Source organism: Scyliorhinus torazame, chromosome 19 (genome assembly GCF_047496885.1).
Source record: "Scyliorhinus torazame isolate Kashiwa2021f chromosome 19, sScyTor2.1, whole genome shotgun sequence".
NCBI lineage: Eukaryota > Metazoa > Chordata > Chondrichthyes > Carcharhiniformes > Scyliorhinidae > Scyliorhinus > Scyliorhinus torazame.
Genome location: NC_092725.1, coordinates 143088966 through 143115555, shown reverse-complemented (window position 1 = coordinate 143115555; position 26590 = coordinate 143088966). Strand labels below are relative to the sequence as shown.

Genomic DNA, 26590 nt, shown 5'->3' with positions numbered 1-26590 from the left:
ATTACATTGAAACTATATTTAGAAAGCTGCTATAGAGTCTGATTTTATTTTAGTGATGGATGGAGGGAGCGGAAATGACTGGTGTCAATTATTGCTGGTCCAATTTGAACTCAAATATTTAATTATCTGGATTAAATTCTTCTCTCAAAACAATAAATCTGTAATGTGTTGAGTAAAAGCTTGATCCTTTTACAACAAATTTCTCCCCTTAAAATGACACACTACATGAGAGAGGACTGCCTATCTGTAGGTATATAGATGTAAATAATTCTGTTCAAAACTACAGGAATGTATGTGTGTATAAATTAGACAGCACTAGGGTGACTCACTGTGATTGTGATCTTTGCCTAAAGCAGTCGCACGCAATCATATGTTATTGGAAATAACGGGAGTATTTTGTGTAGTGCATTTTGCAATACAGGAATATGTTGTGTCATGCATGCTATCAGATTTACTGATGACTAAGATATTCTATGAAAATAATATTTTTACATTCATTTACACCTTAAATTTGCATCTTATTAAAAGCCCAGAGGTCTCAGATTTTTACTGTATATGTTGTTGATTTAGAGAGTTGTATATCTCAAGGCACTAAATTGGGAGATGCAATAAATTATATAGATTGGAGCAGGAAGTTGCAACTGCAGATTAAGGCAGAACTATGGCAAATGGAGTTCACGATTGGGAATTGAGAGGTTATCCACTTCGGACTTGCAGTTTTTCAGACAGTAATGGAAAACTGAGTTCTCTCACAAAAGGCTATGTGGATGCTGGGTAAGTTGAAATATTCAATACTTTTGTTAGACAAAGGTATCGAGAGAATAGAACACAGACAGGTAAACCGAGTTGAGTTAAACACCAGCCATAATCTCATTAAACCAGGGGCTGGTTTAGCACAGGGCTAAATTGCTGGCTTTGAAAGCAGACCAAGGCAGGCCAACAGCACTGTTCAATTCCCGTAACAGCCTCCGCGAACAGGCGCCGGAATGTGGCGACTAGGGGCTTTTCACAGTAACTTCATTTGAAGCCTACTTGTGACAATAAGCGATTTCCATTTCATTTCATTTTCATTTGATGGTGGTACAGGCTGGAGGAGCTGAATGGCCAATTTGTCTATATTCCCATTGACGGAAGCTTCTTTCACCTTATATATCTAGCATATAAGCAGTAAGGCCATATCTACTAACCCTAAGTTGAATTTCTCCCACTGCAGTGGAAGAAAGTATAGTGATTCGTAGTATGTTTTCATTACAACAGAAAGTTCCTTCATCGCTTTATCCATGCCTCATGGTAGATATTATCCAGATTTATTCCTCAAAGTGCATGCAGCCATATAAGGAATCTATTGTCCACTAACCTCTAGTATTGGTATTGGGAAGTGCACTTTTGTTAAGCACTTCCCATGCCTTGGCAGTGACGTCTGTCAGAAGGCTGCCATTGATGAGATCAGAACTGCCCCAGCTTAGCTTTCCATAAACGATGGCAGGGAATGTTTGACAACAAAGAACTCCACAAGTCAACAAAAGCCCGACTGTACAAAGTCGTTGTGTTACTGATGTACTGCAGTGAGACGTGGACTGTCTTTATCAGTGACACGTCAGAGTGCTAGAGAAGTACTGTAAGCAACACTTCTACTGCATCCTCCAGATTCAGCAGACTAACAAACAAATGCTATTTTTCTTCTTTTTTTTAAAATAATATTTTATTGAAAATTTTTGGTCAACCAACACAGTACATTGTGCATCCTTTACACAACATTGTAACAATACAGATAATAATGACCTTTTTTAAATTTAAACAAAAACAACAACAAATAAATAAATATTAAATAACAAAAAATAAAAACTAGCCCTAATTGGCAACTGCCTTGTCTCAGGCCACATCCCCCCCCATCCCTCTCCCCCCCCCCCCCCATCCCTCTCCCCCCCCCCCCCCCCAAAGTCCTGGGCCGCTGCTGCTGCCTTCTTTGTTCTCCCCTATCTATCTTTCCGCAAGATATTCGACGAACGGTTGCCACCGCCTAGTAAACCCTTGAGCCGACCCCCTTAGGACGAACTTAATCCGCTCTAACTTTATGAACCCCGCCATATCATTTATCCAGGTCTCCACCCCCGGGGGCTTGGCTTCTTTCCACATTAGCAATATTCTGCGCCGGGCTACTAGGGACGCAAAGGCCAAAACATCGGCCTCTTTCGCCTCCTGCACTCCCGGCTCTTGTGCAACCCCAAATATAGCCAACCCCCAGCTTGGTTCGACCCGGACTCCTACTACTTTCGAAAGCACCTTTGTCACCCCCATCCAAAACCCCTGTAGTGCCGGGCATGACCAAAACATATGGGTATGATTCGCTGGGCTTCTCGAGCACCTCGCACACCTATCCTCCACCCCAAAAAATTTACTGAGCCGTGTTCCAGTCATATGTGCCCTGTGTAATACCTTAAACTGAATCAGGCTTAGCCTGGCGCACGAGGACGACGAGTTTACCCTGTTTAGGGCATCTGCCCACATCCCCTCCTCAATCTCCTCCCCTAGCTATTCTTCCCATTTCCCTTTTAGTTCGTCCATCATAGTCTCCCCTTCGTCTCTCATTTCCCTATATATATCTGACACCTTACCGTCCCCCACCCATTTCTTTGAGATGACTCTGTCCTGCACCTCTTGTGTCGGGAGCTGCGGGAATTCCCTCACCTGCTGCCTCGCAAAAGCCCTCAATTGCATGTACCTGAATGCATTCCCTTGGGGCAACCCATATTTCTCGGTCTGCGCTCCCAGACTCGCAAACTTCCCGTCCACAAATAGATCTTTCAATTGCGTTATACCTGCTCTTTGCCACATTCCATATCCCCCATCCATTCCCCCCGGGGCAAACCTATGGTTGTTTCTTATCGGGGACCCCCCCAGTGCTCCGGTCTTTCCCCTATGTCGTCTCCACTGTCCCCAAATCTTCAGTGTAGCTACCACCACCGGACTCGTGGTATAGTTCCTTGGTGAGAACGGCAATGGGGCTGTCACCATAGCCTGCAGGCTGGTCCCCCTACAGGACGCCCTCTCTAATCTCTTCCACGCCGCTCCTTCCTCCTCTCCCATCCACTTACTCACCATTGAAATATTAGCGGCCCAATAATACTCACTTAGGCTCGGTAGTGCCAGCCCCCCCCTATCCCTACTACGCTGTAAGAATCCCTTCCTCACTCTCGGAGTCTTCCCGGCCCAAACAAAACCCATGATACTCTTTTCGCTATTTTTCTTCTTGAAGCACCCAAGAATTCAAGCAAAGCCGACTACAATTGATTGTCCCTGGATGGTTGAAAAGCATCGCTGCCAGATCCTGTCTCCTCAACTCAAATTGCCAACATTCTAGGGGATAAAAAACAGCATTGACATTAATTTCTTTTTTAAAAGAGTACCCAAATCATTTTTTATAATTAAGGGGCACTTTAGCGTGGCCAATCCACCTACCCTGCACATCTTTGGGTTGTGCGGGCGAAACCCACGCAGACACGGGGGGGAATGTGCAAACTCCACACCGACAGTGACCCAGAGGGACCTCAGCGCTGTGAGGTAGCAGGGCGAACCCACTGCGCCACCATGCTGCCCAGCATTGACATTAACAATTGGGAGGAGCATGCTACCAATCGTTCAGCTTGTCCACAAAGCTGCTTCATGCTTCAAGTCACAGTGTCTTAATGGTAAGGTAGAGCAGCATTGGAGAAGGAAAGAAAAAGAAGCACATCCTGTATCCAGATCTTGCCCCAGGTGCCCGAAAGTCGGCAGGTTAATAATTGGCCCTTACAGTCACATGGAGACTCATGGCAGAAATTCACACCCATGCGTAGGCATCATCCTGGACCTGAAGGACAACTGATGACAGCAAGTGTTGACATATTCGGCAGTAAACTTCCGTTGTCACACTCTGCCTTCCATCAATACCGTTAGCAAAGGTCAAACTCTGAATCCGGGACGGCACGATGGCGCAGTGGTTACACTGCTGTCTCACAGCGCCAGGGACCAGGATTCAATCCCGGCCCTGGGTCATTCCCCATGTGGAGTTTGCACATTCTCCCCCGGGTCTCACACCCACAACCGTGGGCAGCACGGTAGCACAGTGGTTAGCACTTGCTTCACGGCGTCTGGGACTCGGGCTCGATTCCCTGCTTGGGTCACTGTCTGTGTGGAGTCTGCACGTTCTCTCTGTGTCTGCATTGGTTTCCTCCGGGTGCTCCGGTTTTCTCCCACAAGCCCCGAAAGACATTCTGTTAGGTGAATTGGACATTCTGAATTCTCCCTCTGTGTACCCAAACAGGCGCCGGAATGTGGCGACTAGGGGATTTTCACAGTAACTTCATTGCAGTGTTAATGTGACACTATGAAAGATAATGATTATTATAACCCAAACGATGTGCAGGGTAGGTGGATTGGCCACAATAAATTCCCCTTAATTGGAAAAAAATATAATTGGGTACTCAAATAAAAAAATCTCTAAATCCAGATATAAACCATAATATAGCAATTGAACATGTGTTGTGCTTCACTGTAAAATTCAAGTTATATTGATGATCAAGACATTGTAAAGCCTGTCTGTTTATATATTCTGTACATACAAAAATGGGGAGGTAGAGGTTGCCTGTTGCTTTAGAATGAGTTGTATAGAATGAGTTGTACCTACGTTAATGTTTGGATTACTCTTGCTACGAAAGGTCAATATTGGGATTATAATTGTGGACGATGCTGTGAATGTAACTTGCCTCTTCGTACAGGTACCTTTCAAATAATTCGCTGCCATCAAAAATAAAATGAATAATGCAGGCAATGCTTCTAAATTCACATTGATTCTCTGGGCATTTTCCTTTGATTCAAACGGTAATAGAAATTCTTGATGTTTCCTTAAATAGTAGACTTTGAGATCAGCAACAAATTGCTTTCATGTAACACCTTTAAAATGTCCCACAAGGCCAAAAGCAGATGGAAACTGCGGTTGGAGGTGATCTAGGGAGGGAACACCAGCTCGAAAGAAGAGTAGCATGGACCCGAGGGCAGCACGGTGGCGCAGTGGGTTAGCACTGCTGCCTCACGGCGCCGAGGTCCCAGATTCGATCCCGGCTCTGGGTCACCGTCCATGTGGAGTTTGCACATTCTCCCCGTGTTTGCGTGGGTTTCGCCCCCACAACCCAAAGATGTGCAGGGTAGGTGGATTGGCCACGCTAAATTGCCCCTTTCATGTAACACCTTTAAAATGTCCCACAAGGCCAAAAGCAGATGGAAACTGCGGTTGGAGGTGCGTTAGTTGGCTTCGAGGCATAGTCATGAAAGTAGGTTTTCAGGTGATTTTCGAGAGTGGAGAGTGTGATGAAGTTGTTGGGGTGCTAGCAAGGAAGGACATCTGCCAAACATAGTGCAAATGTTTGGGCATAGGATAATCAGATGGTGATGTAAAATGTTGCCGACGGAAACCAAACAAAAACCCGGGTCCAGACGGAAGGCAGCACAAGTCTGAAAAAAGAAAGACGGAAGCTTGAGTCTGGGTCAGGAGCCAAGACACATGCAGTGTTTGAACAAGTGCCTTTCGTGTTGTGCGTACAATTTGAAAGACTTGTGCATAACTGTGCAAATTCGGGATATAATTCATAGTGTCTGGCAGTGAAGTGTCAAAATACTGCAGCTGCTGGAAATCTGAAATAATACAAAATGCTGGAAAAAGCCAGCAGGTATGGCAGGATCTAGGGAGGGAACACCAGCTCGAAAGAAGAGTAGCATGGACCCGAGGGCAGCACGGTGGCGCAGTGGGTTAGCCCTGCTGCCTCACGGCGCCGAGGTCCCAGATTCGATCCCGGCTCTGGGTCACCGTCCATGTGGAGTTTGCACATTCTCCCCGTGTTTGCGTGGGTTTCGCCCCACAACCCAAAGATGTGCAGGGTAGGTGGATTGGCCACGCTAAATTGCCCCTTAATTGGAAAAATGAATTGGGTACTCTTAAAAAATTTTTTTAAAACATGGACCCGAAATCTTAATTTTGTTTCACTCTCCACTGATGCTGCCAGACCTGCTGAGTTTATCCAGCATTTTCTGTTTTTATTTAATTAAGTTTGGAGCCTGGTGATGAAGCTGTATAGTAAATAAAATGCATTCTCTAAATGTTGTGAATTTTGTCATACTGAAAGCGACACTGCTAGGTCAAGACGAACACTGCTTCATCTGAATCAGGAAGATGACATCCACAAAAAATGTCATCTTCTTCATATGACATGGCCCATTATCACCATGATACTGTGGTTTATTTGCTTTACCTTGCTGGTTCAATACAATTGTCGCCTCTTTTGTTTAAAAAAAGAAAGTCTCAGACAGGAAAATGTTTTCTCATTGAAAATGCTCACATTTGCTTTCGGATGGAATTTATTTCCTAAGCCCCTGCATCTCAAATCTCAAGACCTGTCATTTTGTCCCGATTTAGTCACCTTTCAACTCGAACCATGGGTCAACCTCTGTCCCTTTTAAAACATTTTCATTGTTCCTTGCCCCATCTTCACAAAACGCTTTGGGATATTTTCTCGCTTAAATTTGCTGTATGAATAAAAGGTGTCCATGATAAAAACATGAATAAATTAGTTTTTTTTAAACAACAAGTGCCTCAAGTCATTTTATATGGTAATTTATGTTTGAAGTTGAGTTATTGGTCTTCTGTAAGCTAACACAGCCATTGTTTTGTGCTTTTCTCGCTGGCAAGACCGATGTTTATTTTAAATCCCTAGATTCCCTGAAGGTGGTTCACAACCCCATGTAGGTGCTGCAGCATCCCACTACTGCTGAAACTCATCATCACCTTCACAAATCTCACTCACTTGTTGCCTAGGTTACACTCCAAAACTAACTCATCCTAAACTCTGCCTGCCTCATTGAACCCTACACCCTTTCAGCTCTCTCCTCCCCAACATCGTCTGCTTCTCCCAATGTGTTAAATTAATAATTGTTGTTTTCATTCACAGCTTTAGCCCCATTTTGCAGCACATGCTGTGTGCTTTTCCACCGTTGGTCAATTCTGCATTTTTCTGTTGGCCATGCCTCAGTTGATAGTACTCTCATCTCCATTGTGTTCGGAAACAAAGGTAATTTTAAGGGATTTATACTTGTATTGGTGAACATTAGAAATAAGGTATAGTTTTAGGTAAGTTTAATTTATGTTTTGTGTGCCTGGAAGGGACCTGTGGTTCGATTCATGCTGGACATGCTGTGTGTGTGGCTGGTTGGTTACATTCATACTGTGATAGAGGAAGCTATGGTGTGAAGAGTAAATATAATTGCTCAGCAACTACTGGCCCTTGTAAAAGAAAACTTTCCTTTGATCTTTAGTTTTAACTGTAAGTTACAGTAGTTGGTGACACACAGCTTGAGAGGGAACATCTCTCTTAGCTTTACCAGAAGAAAAGCTGCACTATGGAGAAATAGTTGAGAATGTGCCAGATTTCTAAGGGATAGCAACTTCCGGAAATTAGAGGAATGAAGAGGAACTGGGAGCAGGACAGTGTACTGTTCACTTCAAGTCACAGAATTGTAAATGAGCTGGCTAGTGAGAAGTCAAAAAAGATATCTGAAGTGATATCTTATGACAGTTTGAGAGACGTTAATTGAAATAATTGTGGAGCAATCAGTGGCTGGATATAGGAATTTGTGTGTAAAAGCAGTTGAGACAAAAATCCTTAAAGGGGTTGGTGTAAAACCTGGAGTGGATTATCTGGTAGAAGTGGAGCAGAAGCACTGTTCAAAAGAGTTCTTTGGAAAACGTGGAGTGGATTTTGGAATGTGATCTGCTAATGGAAAGCCTTATTATGAGAGAAGATTTTAAAGCGTATTTTGGGAGTGGAGTTTGGGAACTCGTAAGTGACAATCATTTGTGAGCATTTTGAGGAAGAAATTCATAGACACTAACTTGGATTCAGAGTGGAGTGTGTGTTTGACCACAACCAATCTGTGTTTTTTAAAAAGCGCCATGTGTGCTTATGAGACCATTGTAGCTTCAAATGTACTGTGTCATAACAGCAACTGGAACTGTAACAATTGCAAGATTCTGGGTTCGGGTCTAATTGCAGGGCTTGAGCACAAAAACGCTCCACTACAGTGCTGAGGGAACACTGTACGGTCGGAAGTGTTCTCTCTGATAAGACATTCAAGCCAAGACTCAATCAGCCTGCGTAAGTAAATGTAAAATATCCTATGGCTTTATTTTAAAGCACAGTAAGAAGTCTTACAACACCAGGTTAAAGTCCAACAGGTTTGATTCGATGTCACTAGCTTTCGGAGCGCTGCTCCTTCCTCAGGTGAATGAAGAGGTAGGTTCCAGAAACATATATATAGACAGATTCAAAGATGCCAGACAATGCTTGGAATGCGACCATTAGCAGGTGATTAAATCTTTACAGATCCAGAGATGGGGTAACCCCAGGTTAAAGAGGTGTGAATTGTGTCAAGCCAGGACAGTTGGTAGGATTTCGCAGGCCAGATGGTGGGGGATGAATGTAGTGCGACATGAATCCCAGGTCCCGGTTGAGGCCGCACTCATGTGCGGAACTTGGCTATAAGCTTCTGCTCGGTGATTCTGCGTTGTCGCGCGTCCTGAAGGCCGCCTTGAAGAACGCTTACCCGGAGATCAGAGGCTGAATGCCCTTGACTGCTGAAGTGTTCCCCGACTGGAAGGGAACATTCCTGCATGGTGATTGTCGCACGATGTCCGTTCATTTGTTGTCGCAGCATCTGCATGGTCGCGCCAATGTACCACGCTTCGGGACATCCTTTCCTGCAGCGTATGAGGTAGACAATATTCGCCGAGTCGCACGAGTATGTACCGTGTAACTGGTGGGTGGTGTTCTCACGTGTAATGGTGGTATCCATGTTGATGATCTGGCACGTCTTGCAGAGATTGCCATGGCAGGGTTGTGTGGTGTTGTGGTTTATTTTAAAGAGCAGGGGAGTTATCCCCAATGTCCTGGCCAATATTTATCCCTCATCTACATCACAGAAGCATATTATCTAGTTGTCATCACATTGCTGTTTTTTTCACATACATTTAGAGTATCCAATTTGTTTCCCCTCCCCCAATTAAGGGCCAATTTATCTACTACATCTTTTTGGGTTGTGGGGGTGAGACCCATGCAGACAGTTATCACATTGCTCCTGATTGGAGCTGCAGGTTACAAATTGGCTGCTGTACCTGCTGTATTGCAACACTGATTACACTTACATGTTGTTAACTGTAATGCACTTTGGGAAGTGCTGAGGTCATGAAAGGCAAGTCCAGAAAGTTATCTCGATGTTTTCCCCTCTCTATAACCTCCAAGATTACTGTATTGATACTGGTCCGATTTTAGTCACTCCGCCTTGTATTCACTGCCTCAGCTCTCTGCTATAGAAACCTCTCTGTATCCCCTTTAAGGTACCAAGCTTTTTATCGCCGTTTGTAATATATCCTTATGTGGTTGGGTGCCAAATTTTGGTTTAAAACGCTGAAGGCACTTAAGGATTCGGAGTCACAATTTCAGCTCACCGATGTTTCAATGTAGGATTGAGAGATTGTACCACACAACTTGTTCAAAACAGAATACAATACAATGTTCTAAAGTTTTCCACAGAACCAAAATAAAACCTTTAATAATGATGGGAAAAGAGTTAGGCATACTCACTTCAAGGGTTAGGCATGCTCACCGGGAGGGCGGGGGAAGGATTAGTAATGCTAATTGGGTGGGGTGTGGGGTTAGGCATGCTAACTGGGGTTCAGAAAAGCACAGTATATAGGGAGGGCATCCCAGAGCATGGCGTTTAGAAAAAAGACTTGTATTTATATGGCATTTTCACACCACTGAATGTCGTCGTCCAGCCACGCTAGCATTCACCGATTGTGATGAGCCAGGAATAAATTTGATGAGACATTTATCATTTTGTATTGGTAACCAAAACCCTGCAGTCACTTAGGCCTGAAATGTTGTCATTGTCATTGTTGGAAGATATTTCATGCCTGAATATCAACACTGTGTTAGAACCCATTGGGTGGCACGGTATTACAGTGGTTAGCACAGCTGCATCACAGCTCCTGGGACCCGGGTTCAATTTCGGCCCTGGGTCACTGTGTGGAGCTTGCCCTTTCTTCCTGTGGCTGCGTGGGTTTCCTCCGGGTGCTCCGGTTTCCTCCCAAGTAAAAACATGCCGGTTAGGTGGATTGGCCATGCTAAATTGCCCCTTAGTGTCCAAAAGGTTAGGTTGGGTTACTGTGTTTATGGGGATAGGGTGGAGATGTGGGCTTAATTAGGGTGCTCTTTCCAAGGGCTGTGCAGACTCGATGGGCTGAATGGACTCCGGCACTGTAAATTCTATGATTGTTTGGAGCAAAATTGAGGTTTGCAGTTTGATTCGGGAATGATGCCATCGCTGGTTGGATCTACCTTTTTCTTTTTCTGTTTTAGTGGGTGTGAAAGATTCTTTGATGCTCAGCAATGACAAGGAATGCTTGGCTTTGTTTTATCAAACAGTAGACATGGTGTTTATGATCTTTCTTCAGTTAAAAGCACATTTAAAATGCACATCGCAAAAAAAAAAGTAGCAATAGTGTCTACAATTTACAAAATGCCCTGCAGCAACTCTCCAAGGCTCCTTCAGCAGCACCGTCCAAACCTGCATCCTCCATCACCTAGGCAAAGGGCAGCAGTGATATAGGAGCACCATCACCTGCAGGTTCTCTCCAAGCCACTTACCACCCTGACTTGGAACTAAAACCGATGTTCCTTCACTGTCACTTGATCAAAATCCTGGAACGCCCTACCTCTCAAAACTGTGGATGTACTTACACCACAGGCCCTGCAGCGGTTCAAGAAGGCAGCTCACCACCACCTTCTCGAGAGCAATTCGGAGTAGGCAGTGAATGGTTGCCTAACCAGTGACACCCGCATCCCATGAACAAAAACGTAACTTTTTCTGCTGGTCTTAAAACAATCTCTGTGGTAAGCTCCTGTGTTTATTGTACTGTGTTCAGGCCTTGAATGCAGGCTTCCCATACCAGCCTCCCTGAACAGGCGCCGGAATGTGGCGACTAGGGGCGTTTCACTGACTTCATTTGAAGCCTACTTGTGACAATAAGCGATTTCCATTTCATTTTTTTTCATTTTTTATAGGAGTGGTTCATGAAGTTACATTGAATTGGGTGGCCCGGTGACTCAGTGGTTAACACTGCTGCCTCACGGCGCTGAGGACGTGGATTATCTTAATAATTAATCACCAATAAATTCAGTAGGAAACTCAGAAGAAATATTTTTACGTGGAGGGTGGTGAGACTGTGGAACCCATCTTCATGTTTGAGGCAAATAGCATTGGTGGTTTTAAGGGGATTCTGGAAAAGTGCGTGAGAGAGAAAGGAATAAAAGGCTCTGATGGTAGATTAAGTAAGGTAAGAGAGATTCATTACACTGACATGAACCAATACTGTGCTGTAAATTCAATATAACTTCAAAAATTCCAATTAAGGGGCAATTTAGTGTGGCCAATCCGCCTACCCTGCACATCTTTGGGTTGTGGGGGTGAGACTCACGCAGTCTGGGGAGAATGTGCAAATTCCACACAGACAGTGACCCGTGGACGGGGTTGAACCCGGGTTCTCAGTGCCGTGATGCAGCAGTGCTAGCCACAGCGCCATCACGCCGCCCCCTTCTTTATTTAATCATCATAGAATGATAGAATCCCTACGTGCAGAAGGAGGCCATTCGGCCCGTGCGCTGACCACCTGAAAGAGCACCCTACTTGGGCCCACTCCTCAGCCCCATAACCCCGCCCAACCGTTGGAGACTAAGGGACAATTTATCATGGTCAATCCATCTAACCTGCACATCTTTGGACTGTGGGAGGAAACCGGAGCACCCGGAGGAAATCCACAAAGACACTGGGAGAACGTACAAACTCCACAGTCACCCAAGGTCAGAATTTAACCTGGCGCTGTAAGGCAGCAGTGCTAACCACTGTGTCACTGCATCCCGTGGGTGAAGAGGTTTTTTTTTTTTGGAGGCATGAAACAAAAACAATAGATGCTACAAGCACTCATTTGGACAGTCAGCACTGATGGAGAGAACAGACAAGTTAACCTATCGGGTATGGACTCTTTGTCAGAACTGGAAGAAATTACAGATGGATAGCCGTTTGGAAGTAACAGACAAGGGCAAGAGGGAGGATGAGAGTAAATTAATGGCAAATAAATTGGAAAGCAGGCGATAGTTAAAACTGTTAAATCACCAGTTTATCCATGGTAAAACACTACCCCCAACACCACAAGCTCTTATCTTATTGAGTAAACTATTGTGCGACACCTTATCGAACGCTTTATGGAAATCCTAGCATATTACATATACTGGCTCCCCTTTATCTATCCTCGTTACCACCCCAAAGAATTCTAATAAATTTGTCAGGCATGATTTCCCCTTCAGGAGGCCCCGCTGTCTCTGCTTGATTATATTATGCATTTCTAAATGCTCTACCCTTACATTCTTTATAAGGCAATCTTAACATTTTCCCAGTGACGGAAGTTACACTGACCTATAGCTCCAGTATTTTGCCTCCCTTTCTGAACAAGCATTTTGCATTGGCAGTTTTCCAATCTGGGATTTTTGTAGAATTTAAGGATTCTTGGAAGATTACTTGCAGTGCATCTCCTAGCTCTGTAGCTACTTCCTTTAATATCCTGGAATGCAACCCATCATGTCCAGGGAACTTATCGGCCTTTAGCCCCATTAGTTTCCCTAGTACTTTTTTACTAGTGATTGTTATTGTATTTATTCTATCCCCCACCCCTTCTGTCCCTTGATTATTGAACTTGGTTTGGACCAGGATGCTGGTAGCAGAGTTTTGGAAACTGAAGGGGGAGACAAGCGAAATGGAGCTTTGGATGTCAAGCCCGGAGGTCACAAAAGGCATGGGGGAGGGTTCAGCAATAGATGGGCTGAAGTAGGGACAGTAAAACAATGTTACAAAAGTGGAGATCGTGGCCTTTGTATGAAGAGGATAGATATGATCAGCAGTTCAGCTTGGGGTCAAATTCAACCAAGGTGGCTGAAGTCTGAGTCGGTGCAGGGAGGGGGCCAGAATCTAGCAAGGGAGCAAAGTTTTTGCTGGACTCTTAAGACGGTGGCTTGAGTCTCGATGTTTAATGGAGAAAATTGCAGTTCATCCAGTCCTGGATGTCTGACGAGGAAGATTTAATACATAACAATAAAACCAAGAGTTGGTTGTTTAGTTATGGACTTGCAGTGAGCTGATAAACACCGTTGATGTCCATTGCAATTGTCTAGTGACTGATGGGGTTCAGGTATGTGCGGCTGTGCCTTAATTTCAGTGATATTCCAAAGTCAGCACCTGAACTATTTCTGTTTGTTGCATTATCTTCCAGAAGATTGATGTAAATTTTGGACCATTCACAGCAATAGGAATGTCACACTGCTGCTGCTTAATTCTTCCAAGAAACCTTTTGTATAAAATTTAATAAAGTAAAGATAAATGTCGATGATAAATAACTTGCAGAAATTCAGAACAGAAAATGGTTTGCTATCAGACATATGAGGCCCAGGCTTGCATGTCAAATTGTTATTAGCGAGTAATAAACTGAATTTCACCACCTATCTCTCCTGGGAGAGTATTTTTCTCAAATGTTTGCACTTGCAATTCATCAGGGTTAAATTTGTCTTAGCGTCTGCTCTCAGTTCCCTAACGTCCACCCGTGTTGTCAAATCAAACAAAAAAGAGGGACATGGGGTAGAACTGACTTCGTGCTGAAGGTCTGTCTATCAATGCAAGCTAATCAAGGAGGACTCGTCTACTGGGGTAGTATGGGCTGAGGTTAGAAACAGGAAAGGAGAGGTCACCCTGTTGGGGGTGTTCTATAGGCCTCCGAAAAGTTCCAGAGATGTAGAGGAAAGGATTGCAAAGATGATTTTGGATAGGAGCGAAAGCAACAGTGTAGTTGTTATGGGGGACTTTAATTTTCCAAATATTGACTGGAAACGCTATAGTTCGAGTACTTTAGATGGGTCCGTTTTTGTCCAATGTGTGCAGGAGGGTTTCCTGACACAGTATGTAGATCGGCCAACGAGAGGCCATATTGGATTTGGTACTGGGTAATGAACCAGGACAGGTGATAGATTTGGAGGTAGGTGAGCACTTTGGTGATAGTGACCACAATTCGATTACGTTTACTTTAGTGATGGAAAGGGATAGGTATATACCGCAGGGCAAGAGTTATATCTGGGGGAAAGGCAATTATGATGCGATGAGGCAAGACTTAGGATGCATCGGATGGAGAGGAAAACTGCAGGGGATGGGCACAATGGAAATGTGGAGCTTGTCCAAGGTACAGCTACTGCATGTCAAACAAAGAACAAAGAACAAAGAAATGTACAGCACAGGAACAGGCCCTTCGGCCCTCCAAGCCCGCGCCGACCATACTGCCCGACTAAACTACAATCTTCTACACTTCCTGGGTCCGTATCCTTCTATTCCCATCCTATTCATATATTTGTCAAGATGCCCCTTAAATGTCCCTATCGTCCCTGCTTCCACTACCTCCTCCGGTAGCGAGTTCCAGGCACCCACTACCCTCTGCGTAAAAAACTTGCCTCGTACATCTACTCTAAACCTTGCCCCTCTCACCTTAAACCTATGCCCCCTAGTATTTGACCCCTCTACCCTGGGGAAAAGCCTCTGACTATCCACTCTGTCTATGCCCCTCATAATTTTGTAGACCTCTATCAGGTCGCCCCTCAACCTCCTTCGTTCCAGAGAGAACAAACCGAGTTTATTCAATCGCTCCTCATAGCTTATGCCCTCCATACCAGGCAACATTCTGGTAAATCTCTTCTGCACCCTCTCTAAAGCCTCCACATCCTTCTGGTAGTGTGGCGACCAGAATTGAACACTATACTCCAAGTGTGGCCTAACTAAGGTTCTATACAGCTGCAACATGACTTGCCAATTCTTATACTCAATGCCCCGTCCAATGAAGGCAAGCATGCCGTATGCCTTCTTGACTACCTTCTCCACCTGTGTTGCCCCTTTCAATGACCTGTGGACCTGTACTCCTAGATCTCTTTGACTTTCAATACTCTTGAGGGTTCTACCATTCACTGTATATTCCCTACCTGCATTAGCCCTTCCAAAATGCATTACCTCACATTTGTCCGGATTAAACTCCATCTGCCATCTCTCCGCCCAAGTCTCCAGACAATCTAAATCCTGCTGTATCCTCAGACAGTCCTCATCGCTATCCGCAATTCCACCAACCTTTGTGTCGTCTGCAAACTTACTAATCAGACCAGTTACATTTTCCTCCAAATCATTTATATATACTACAAACAGCAAAGGTCCCAGCACTGATCCCTGTGGAACACCACTGGTCACAGCCCTCCAATTAGAAAAGCATCCCTCCATTGCTACCCTTTGCCTTCTATTGCCTAGCCAGTTCTGAATCCACCTTGCCAGCTCACCCCTGATCCCGTGTGACTTCACCTTTTGTACTAGTCTACCATGAGGGACCTTGTCAAAGGCCTTACTGAAGTCCATGTAGACAACATCCACTGCCCTACCTGCATCAATCATCTTAGTGACCTCCTCGAAAAACTCTATCAAGTTAGTGAGACACGACCTCCCCTTCACAAAACCGTGCTGCCTCTCACTAATACGTCCATTTGCTTCCAAATGGGAGTAGATCCTGTCTCGAAGAATTCTCTCCAGTAATTTCCCTACCACTGAAGTAAGGCTCACCGGCCTGTAGTTCCCGGGATTATCCTTGCTACCCTTCTTAAACAGAGGAACAACATTGGCTATTCTCCAGTCCTCCGGGACATCCCCTGAAGACAGCGAGGATCCAAAGATTTCTGTCAAGGCCTCAGCAATTTCCTCTCCAGCCTCCTTCAGTATTCTGGGGTAGATCCCATCAGGCCCTGGGGACTTATCTACCTTAATATTTTTTAAGACACCCAACACCTCGTCTTTTTGGATCACAATGTGACCCAGGCTATCTACACCCCCTTCTCCAGACTCCACATCTACCAATTCCTTCTCTTTGGTGAATACTGATGCAAAGTATTCATTTAGTACCTCGCCCATTTCCTCTGGCTCCACACATAGATTCCCTTGCCTATCCTTCAGTGGGCCAACCCTTTCCCTGGCTACCCTCTTGCTTTTTATGTACGTGTAAAAAGCCTTGGGATTTTCCTTAACCCTATTTGCCAATGACTTTTCATGACCCCTTCTAGCCCTCCTGACTCCTTGCTTAAGTTCCTTCCTACTTTCCTTATATGCCACACAGGCTTCGTCTGTTCCCAGCCTTTTAGCCCTGACAAATGCCTCCTTTTTCTTTTTGACGAGGCCTACAATATCACTCGTCATCCAAGGTTCCCGAAAATTGCCGTATTTATCTTTCTTCCTCATAGGAACATGCCTGTCCTGTATTCCCTTCAACTGACACTTGAAAGCCTCCCACATGTCAGATGTTGATTTGCCCTCAAACATCCGCCCCCAATCTATGTTCTTCAGTTCCCGCCTAATATTGTCATAATTAGCCTTCCCCCAATTTAGCACATTCATCCTCGGACCACTCTTATCCTTGTCCACCAGTACTTTAAAACTTACTGAATTGTGGTCACTGTTACCGAAATGCTCCCCTACTGAAACATCTACCACCTGGCCGGGCTCATTCCCCAATACCAGGTCCAGTACCGCCCCTTCCCTAGTTGGACTGTTCACATATTGTTTTAAGAAGCCCTCCTGGATGCTCCTTACAAACTCCGCCCCGTCTAAGCCCCTGGCACTAAGTGAGTCCCAGTCAATATTGGGGAAGTTGAAGTCTCCCATCACCACAACCCTGTTGTTTTTACTCTTTTCCAAAATCTGTCTACCTATCTGCTCCTCTATCTCCCGCTGGCTGTTGGGAGGCCTGTAGTATACCCCCAACATTGTGACTGCACCCTTCTTATTCCTGATCTCTACCCATATAGCCTCACTGCCCTCTGAGGTGTCCTCTCGCAGTATAGCTGTGATATTCTCCCGAACAAGTAGCGCAACTCCGCCTCCCCTTTTACATCCCCCTCTATCCCGCCTGAAACATCTAAATCCTGGAACGTTTAGCTGCCAATCCTGCCCTTCCCTCAACCAGGTCTCTGTAATGGCAATAACATCATAGTTCCAAGTAGTAATCCAAGCTCTAAGTTCATCTGCCTTACCCGTAATGCTCCTTGCATTAAAACATATGCACTTCAGGCCACCAGACTCGCTGTGTTCAGCAACTTTTCCCCGTCTGCTCTGCCTCAGAGCCACACTGTCCCTATTCCCTAGTTCTCCCTCAATGCTCTCACCTTCTGACCTATTGCTCCCGTACCCACCCCCCTGCCATACTAGTTTAAACCCTCCCGTGTGACACTAGCAAACCTCGCGGCCAGGATGTCCTTGATAAGTATGTACCTGTCAGGCAGGGAGGAAGTGGTCGAACAAGGGAACCGTGGTTTACTAAAGCAGTCCAAACACTTGTCAAGAGGAAGAAGGAGGCTTATGTAAAGATGAGACATGAAGGTTCAGTTAGGGCGCTCGAGAGTTACAAGTTAGCTAGGAAGGACCTAAAGAGAGAGCTAAGAAGAGCCAGGAGGGGACATGAGAAGTCTTTGGCAGGTAGGATAAAGGATAACCCCAAAGCTTTCTGTAGATATGTCAGGAATAAAAGAATGACTAGGGTAAGAGTAGGGTCAGTCAAGGACAGTAGTGGGAAGTTGTGCGTGGAGTCCGAGGAGATAGGAGAGGTGCTAAATGAATATTTTTCGTCAGTATTCATACAGGAAAAAGACAATGTTGTCGAGGAGAATACTGAGATTCCGGCTACTAGACTAGAAGGGCTTGAGGTTCATAAGGAGGAGGTGTTAGTAATTCTGGAAAGTGTGAAAATCGACAAATCCCCTGGGCTGGATGGGATTTATCCTAGGATTCTCTGGGAAGCTAGGCAGGAGATTGCTGAGCCTTTGGCTTTGATCTTTAAGTCATGTTTGTCTACAGGAATAGTGCCAGAAGACTGGAGGATAGCAAATGTTGTCCCCTTGTTCAAGAAGGGGAGTAGAGACAACCCCGGTAACTATACACCAGTGAGCCGTACTTCTGTTGTGGGCAAAATCTTGGAAAGATTTATAAGAGAGAGGATGTAAAATCATCTGGAAAGGAATAATTTGATTAGAGATAGTCAACATGGTTTTGTGAAGGGTAGGCCGTGCCTCACAAACCTTATTGAGTTCTTTGAGAAGGTGACCAAACAGGTGGATGAGGGTAAAGCAGTTGATGTGGTGTATATGGATTTCAGTAAAGCATTTGATAAGGTTCCCCACGGTAGGCTGCTGCACAAAATACGGAGGCATGGGATTCAGGGTGATTTAGCAGTTTGGATCAGAAATTGGCTAGCTGGAAGAAGACAAAGGGTGGTGGTTGATGGGAAATGTTCAGACTGGAGTCCAGTTACTAGTGGTGTACCACAAGGATCTGTTTTGGGGCCACTGCTGTTTGTCATTTTTATAAATGACCTGGAGGAGGGCGGAGAAGGATGGGTGAGTAAATTTGCAGATGACACTAAAGTCGGTGGAGTTGTGGACAGTGCGGAAGGATGTTACAAGTTACAGACGGACATAGATAAGCTGCAGCGCTGGGCTGAGAGGTGGCAAATGGAGTTTAATGCAGAAAAGTGTGAGGTGATTCATTTTGGAAGGAATAACAGGAAGACAGAGTATTGGGCTAATGGTAAGATTCTTGGCAGTGTGGATGAGCAGAGATCTCGGTGTCCATGTACATAGATCCCTGAAAGTTGCCACCCAGATTGAGAGGGTTGTTGAGAAGGCGTACGGTGTGTTAGCTTTTATTGGTGGAGGGATTAAGTTTCGGAGCCATGAGGTCATGTTGCAGCTATACAACACTCTGGTGCGGCCGCATTTGGAGTATTGCGTGCAATTCTGGTCGCCGCATTATAGGAAGGATGTGGAAGCATTGGAAAGGGTGCAGAGGAGATTTACCAGAATGTTGCCTGGTATGGAGGGAAGATCTTGTGAGGAAAGGCTGAGGGACTTGAGGCTGTTTTCGTTAGAGAGAAGAAGGCTGAGAGGTGACTTAATTGAGGCATACAAGATGATCAGAGGATTGGATAGGGTGGACAATGAGAGCCTTTTTCCTCGGATGGTGATGTCCAGCATGAGGGGACATAGCTTTAAATTGAGGGGAGATAGATATAGGACAGATGTCAGAGGTAAGTTCTTTACTCAGAGAGTAGTAAGGGCGTGGAATGACAGTAGTGGACTCGCCAACACTAAGGGCATTCAAATGGTCATTGGATAGACATATGGACAATAAGGGAAATGAAATGAAAATGAAAATTGCTTATTGTCACAAGTAGGCTTCAATGAAGTTACGGTGAAAAGCCCCTAGTCGCCACATTCCGCCCCTGTTCGGGGAGGCTGTTACGGGAATTGAACCGTGCTGCTGGCCTGCCTTGGTCTGCTTTCAAAGCCAGCGATTTAGCCCTGTGCTAAATAATAGTGTAGATGGGCTTTAGAGTGGTTTCACAGGTCGGTGCAACATCAAGGGCCGAATGCGCTGGAATGTGCTCTGAACTTACTAAGTTGCTGTCAATTTTATTTTCCAGAATAAAATTCACTTGTATAATTTTTCCAAAAATGGATGATTTTTACACCGACAAGGAACATAGAACATACAGTGCAGAAGGAGGACATTCGGCCCATCAAGTCTGCACCGACCCACCCAAGACCTCAACTCCACCCTTTCCCCGTTACCCAATAATCCCTCCTAACCTTTTTTGGCCACTAAGGGCAATTTAACATGGCCAATCCACCTAACCTGCACGTCTTTGGACTGTGTGAGGAAACTGGAGCACCCGGAGGAAACCCATGCACGGAGAAAACCTGCAGACTCCGCACAGACAGTGACACAGCAGGGAATCGAACCTGGGACCCTGGTGCTGTGAAGCCACAGTGCTAACCACTTGTGCTACCGTGCTGCCCTAATACGGAGAGTGAGCAGGATTGTCTACTCTAAGCTTTTAGACCCTTACACATAAACATCTATGCATTTGAAAACCAAGTTGTCAATTAATTTTAAAGTATAACATAAGGAAAGGGGATATACAAATCATAAATTCTACCAGGACCCCAATAAATGATAACATTTGATCTAATATCACCATTGAAAATTTGAACTGAAGTTACAAGTGCAAATGGTCTCAAAACTGCAACCGTCGGACAAAGCCCCTGCCAGTATTCCCGTTGGGTGTTTGGGGTCATATTGGGTGCTTCCGGCCGGGTTGGATGGCCCCAGGGTTCCCCGGGAACAGAGGCAGAAAGCTGAGAACGTCGGTGCGTCACCATGCCAGTGCAGCACCTAGCCAGATAAGCTAAGCTGGTAACTTTGGTTGTCACACTGCCGGAGGGATGTGTAGGCTTTGGAGAGGGTGCAGAGGAGGTTTGCCAGGATGTTGCCTGGTCTGGAGGGCATTGGCTATGCGGAGAGGCTGAATAGACTCGGACTGTTTTCATAGGTTATGGGGTGACCTGATGGGGGTCTGCAGGATTGTGAGGCGCATGGATAGAGTAGATGGGCAAGCGCTCTTTCCCGGGGTGGAGGGGTTGGCCACCGGGAGGCAGTGGTTTTTGAGGTCCATGGGGCAAAGTTTAGAGGAGATGTGCGAGACAGGTTTTTTTATACAGAGGGCGGTGAGTGCCTGGAACACGTTGCCAGGGGAGGTTGTGGAAGCAAATACATTAACACCATTCAAAAGGCGAGGGTGGCACGTGGCCTCGTGGTTAGCACTGTAGCCTACGGCGTGAGGACCTGGGTTCGAATCCCGTCCCTGGGTCACTGTCCGTGTAGAGTTTGCACATTCTCCCTGTGTTCGTGGGTTTCACCCCCACAAGCCAAAGACGTGTAGGTTAGGTGGATTGGCCACGCTAAATTGCCCCTTAATTGGAAAAAATATATAATTGGGTACTCTAAATTTTTTTTAATATGTAGGCAAGACTTAATTTTAACACAGCACGGAGAGAGGCGAGAGTATGGACAGAGACACAGCACGGAGAGAGGCGAGAGTATGGACAGAGACACAGCACGGAGAGAGGCGAGAGTATAGACGGAGAGAGACAGGAGTTAATTTTAGAACAGCATGGTGAGAGAGGTGAGCGTTCATTTTAAAACAGTGCAGAGAGAGAGATGAGAATTCATTTTAAAAAAAGCAGTGAACATGAAGTGATTGGTGAGTATTCTATTCAATTATCTCTCAAATTCTGTGTCTATTCGTCATTGTCAAGTTTTTCTGGGAACAATAAGGTCTAATCAATCGAATCCTGGCAGTGCAGAAGGAGGTCATTCAGCTCTTCGAGGCTGCACCAACTCTCTGAAAGCTCACTCTATCTAGACTCTCTCCCTCGTAACCCTGCGCATTGATTGTGGCCAATCTACCTAACCTGTACATCTTTTGGACTGTGGGAGGAAACCGGAACACATGGAAGAAACCCGCTCAGACACTGGGAAAACGTGCAGACTCTGCACAATCAACCAAACCAGGCACTGAGGCTAACCACAATGCTAACCATTGTGCCACCGTGCGGCTTTGCTAGCAGTAATGAAATAAGGAATTGATAATGGTCAGGTTTATTAATTATAATTCAGAAAAAAGTATCTATCTAATTAACACATAATAAAGAGCGACTGCGCAATGTTTGTGCTCCTGAACACCAGTGTAATCCAAGGAAAATGTGCTGCAATAAATGTATGCATCTCATGGAGCTTCAGTCCAGAGTCATTGCTGGACAGCAAGTTATGGGAACTGTGATGCATCCGGGGGGCGGGGGGGGGTACACTTTATTCAGGAGGTAGTCACATCCCTTGCGTGAGGCAGAACGTTAGAGGGACAGAACAATGTAACTGCGTGTCAGGCAGGTATATGAACCCGTAGTTAGTAATGGAGGACCCTCAGCCCCTGATTTTGCCCAACAGGTACAGGGTGCCCACTATCTGCTTGGATGAGGAGGAGACTATTAGGTGGATGAGGGCACTGACCATGGCGCCACCAATTAGGTCACGGGAGTGAAGCGGAAAGTGGTGATGAAAGAAGATGGTATCGTCGGGGGTTAGATACTGTTCTCTGTAACTGCGAGGAGGAGCCAAGGGTTGTGTTCCCTGACCGGTGCCAGGGTTAAGGACATCTTATGGCTGGGGAAGAACTGGAGTGGGAAGGAGAAGGGTACCATTATCGTGGTTCATGTGGGAAATAACTACATAGCAGAAAGTCATTTTTGGTTTACCCCAAGATTGATGAGCTAGTGGAATAAATAGAGGTAAATGGTTTTGATCTAGTTGTCATTGCAGAGACATGGTTGCAAGGTGATCAAGATTGGGAAATAAATATTTCAGGGTACACGGGATGTCAGACAGAATGACGAAGGAAGAGTGTTAACCCTTATAGTAAATGATGTCACAAGTGCATTAGTGAGAAAGGATCTGGGCTCAAGATCATGGAAGTAGAAACAGTATGTGTGGAAATTAGAATCAAAACATTGGTGGGTGCAGCTTAAGTCCCCAAGCAATAGTGATATCATTGGGCAGAACATTCAACAAGAAATTGGGGCTGGTTTAGCACACTGGGCTAAGGCAGGCCAGCAGCACGGTTCAATTCCCGTACCAGCCTCCCCGAACAGGCGCCGGAATGTGGCGACTAGGGGCTTTTCACAGTAACTTCATTGAAGCCTACTTATGACAATAAGCGATTTTCATTCAAATTATTGGAGCTTATAAGTAAGGAAATGTAATCATTGTGGATGGTTTTAATCTTCATATAGACTGGGACAATCAAATTGGAAGAGTAATTTAGAAGATGAGTTTGTGTAATGTTTTCATGACAGTTTCTCTGAGCAATACATTATGGAACCAACTAGGGATGAAGCTATTTTTAGACCTAGTACTGTGTAATGACGCATGGCTGTAGGAAAAGATCTGCTGGGAAATAGTGATCAAATCATTCAATCTCATGTTAAGTTTGAAAATGACATTCTACATCAAAAATAAAATTCTTAAAGCCCTTTTTTTTATTTGTTCATGGGATGTGGGCGTCGCTGTTTGAGCCAGCATTTATTGCTCATCCCTGAGGGCATTTGAGAGTCAGCCCCATTGCTGTGGGTCTGGAGTCACATGAAGGTCAAATCAGGTAAGGACAATGGATTTCCTTCCATAGAGGGCATTAGTGAACCAGATAGGTTTTTACGACAATCAACAATGGTTTCATAGTCATCTTTTAGACTTTAAATTCCAGTTCTTTTTATCTTTAATTCAAATTTCACCATCTGCTATGGTGGGATTCGAACTCAGGTCCCCAGAGCATGACTCTGGGTCTCTGGGTTGCTAGTCCAGTGATAATACCATTCCGCCACTGCCACTGGTATGAGGGGAGAACTGGTTAAAGTTAATTGGGTAAATAGACTGAAAGGTATGGAGATAAATGAACAGCGAAAAATATTTAAGTAATTCAAAGTGTTCAACAAAAATACTTTCTTTTGAAAACCAAAACCTCAGCAAGAAAGACCCATATGTGGCTTAATCTGGAAGTTACTGATAGTATTAGATTAAAAAACGAAGTTTACAATGTTGTGCAAGAGTCTTTCCTGTGATTTCCTTTGGTTCACATTTCTTTTTATTATTTTTGCTCCTTGGCCCATAATCAGAAACTGAAGCAGCATGCTAGCCAGGACGGCGTGTTCCAGGTTTTGTATCTCGGAGAGAAGAAACAGACTGGTCGTGTGAATCTTGGGAACCGGTTGTGAAAGAAATCGGTTTGTTTGACTAGCTGGCAACCTGTGGGTTGGTCAGGGACAGTGTTCTGCCTGACAACAGTCAGTGATTGGTTCTTGTGTGATGCCTATGAGAGAGATTGGCAGAAATGATTAGACCTTGAAAGGTGAAGGAACGGTCTCTCTCTCTCTCTGCTGAAGAGCTGCTGTATCGTTCTAAAACCAGTGAGTGCCTGGCACATCTTGACAAACTTGAAATAATCTTCAATCTACAGAGAAAGTAGATAACCTTGCCAGAGAAAACCATCTCAGACCTAGAAGGACCAAAACGAAAGCTTATACTCCAGAAAGACATTAACTAGAAACCATTTGGTTACATCAAAGATCCTTTATCATGTTATTTATATTGATATTTCTCAACCACCCTTTTCCCTGTGTTTTTTTTGTGTGTAGAGTTTGGGGGTAGTTAAAAAGAGGGTTGGGGGGGGGGGGGGGGCTGGGAAAGGGGTATTAGTTACATTTTTGTCAGTTTGATTCTCTTACTGAAAAATAATAAAAGGTTATTTGTGTTTAAAGTTTACAAACCTGGTGACTGCAGTTTATTGGGCTCAGCCATGGCCATCAGGTCTTTTAAAATAACATATTTAATTTCACTTCTTTTGTGACTCCGGGTCAAGTGGGGCTGGAATTGACCGTGCGCTAGCCCAGGGGGTCTTGACAGTTGGAAAAAACAGTAGCAAGACTGAGGATTGGAATGTTTTCGAACAAAATAAAGAAAAATAAAATGAGAGCGAACTAGCCAGAAATATATTTTTAGAAGTGTATAAAAAGGAAGAGCTGAGGTAAATGTTGAAACTTTGGAGGCCGAAGCAGGAGAAATTACCGTGGGGATGAGAAAATGGAAGAGGCAATGAACAATCTTGTCTTCATAATATACAACACCACTATCATACCAGAAATAGACTGTAAACTAGGGGCAAAGAAAATGAGGACATGAAGGAAATTAATATCCGCAGAGAACTACCATTGGAGAAATTTAAGAGACTAAAATCTGGTAAAGCCCCAGGATTAGCAGATATGCTAGCTGTGGTTTTTAGATTTGGGAACAGTCCCATCAGATTGGAACAGTCCCATCAGATTGCAAGTTAACAAATGTGGCACCACTTTTGAATTAAAGAATAGAGAGAGAAAACATGGAACTAACCTGGTTGCACAGTGTGTAGCACTGTTGCTTCTCAGTGCCATGGACCCAGGTTGGATTCCCGGCTTGGGTCACAGTCTGTGCGGACAAGTCCTGAAAGAAGTGTTTGTTAGGTGAATTGGACATTCTGAATTCTCCCTCTGTGTACCCGAACAGGTGCCGGAATGTGGCGTCTAGGGAATTTTCACAGTAACTTCATTGCAGTGTTACTGTAAGCCTACTTGTGACACTAGTAAAGATTATTATTATGAACTATTGTTAAGGAAATCTTAACGTACTTCAAAAAGCATAGTATGATCAGAACAAGTCAACAAGGTCAGCACGGCGCAGTGAGTTAGCACTGCTGCCTCACGGCGCCGAGGTCCCAGGTTCGATCCCGGCTCTGGGTCACTGTCCGTGTGGAGTTTGCACATTCTCCCCGTGTTTGCGTGGGTTTTGCCCCCACAACCCAAGATGTGCAGATTAGGTGGATTGGCCACGCTAAATTGCCCCTTAATTGGAGAAATGAATTGGATACTCTAAATTTATATTAAAAAAAGAACAAGTCAACATGGTTTTGATAAAAGGAAATCTTATTTGACAAATTTATTAGAATGTTTTTGAAGATATAAGTAGTAGGGTAGATAAATGGGAACTGGTAGATGTCGTTTATCTGGATTTACAAAACACATTCGATAAGTTTTTAAAAATTAAATTTAGAGTACCCAATTAATTATTTACAGTTAAGGGACAAATTAGTGTAGCCACTGTGCCACCTTGCCGCCCTAAACATTTGATAAGTTGCCATATAAAAGGCAGGAGAGGGCTCATGGAGTTGGGGTTGATATATTAGCAGGGATAGAAAATGAATGGTAAGAGAGCAGAGAGTGAGCATAACTGGTGCCGTTTCATGTTGGCAGGTAGTGAATAGAGAAGTATTGCAAGAATCAGTGCTGGGGTCTTGGCCTTTTACAATCTATATTAATGACTTGGATGAAGGGACAGTGATGAATTTAAGTTTGCTGATGATACTAAAAATTGGAAAGTTATGTTGCAACTGTCTCGAACCTTAGTTAGGCCACACTTGGAGTATAGTGTTCAATTCTGGTCGCCACACTACCAGAAGGATATGGAGGCTTTAGAGAGGGTGCAGAAGAGATTTACCAGAATCTCTTCTGAGTATGGAGAGGCATACTCTCCATGGTATGGAGGGCATGAGCTATGAGGAGCGGTTGAATAAACTCGGTTTGTTCTCACTGGAACGACGGAGGTTGAGGGGCGACCTGATAGGGGTCTACAAAATTATGAGGGGCATAGACAGAGTGGATAGTCAGAGGCTTTTCCCCAGGGTAGAGGGGTCAATTACTAGGGGGCATAGGTTTAAGGTGCGAGGGGCAAGGTTTAGAGTAGGTGTACGAGGCAAGTTTTTTTACGCAGAGGGTAGTGGGTGCCTGGAACTCGCTGCCGGAGAAAATGGTGGAGGCAGGAACGATAGTGACATTTAAGGGGCATCTTGACAAATACATGAATAGGATGGGAATAGAGGGATACGAACCCCGGAAGTGCAGAAGATTTTAGCTTA

General features: G+C 44.7%; 1 protein-coding gene across 2 annotated transcripts in view; it reads left to right on the top strand.

Moving 5' to 3' along the window:
• Positions 1-26590, top strand: part of cecr2 (CECR2 histone acetyl-lysine reader) — a 195049-nt gene that overhangs the window by 58360 nt on the left and 110099 nt on the right. Inside the window, exon 1 of one of the 2 annotated variants that reach the window (XM_072485358.1) lies at positions 7019-7100. The exons of the other annotated variant lie outside the window; for it this stretch is intronic. Within the exon in view, the coding sequence (XP_072341459.1) occupies positions 7053-7100 (48 nt within the window). The 5' untranslated portion in view covers positions 7019-7052. Of the gene's footprint in view, positions 1-7018; positions 7101-26590 lie in introns of those variants that run through there. 2 annotated transcript variants of the gene reach the window in all.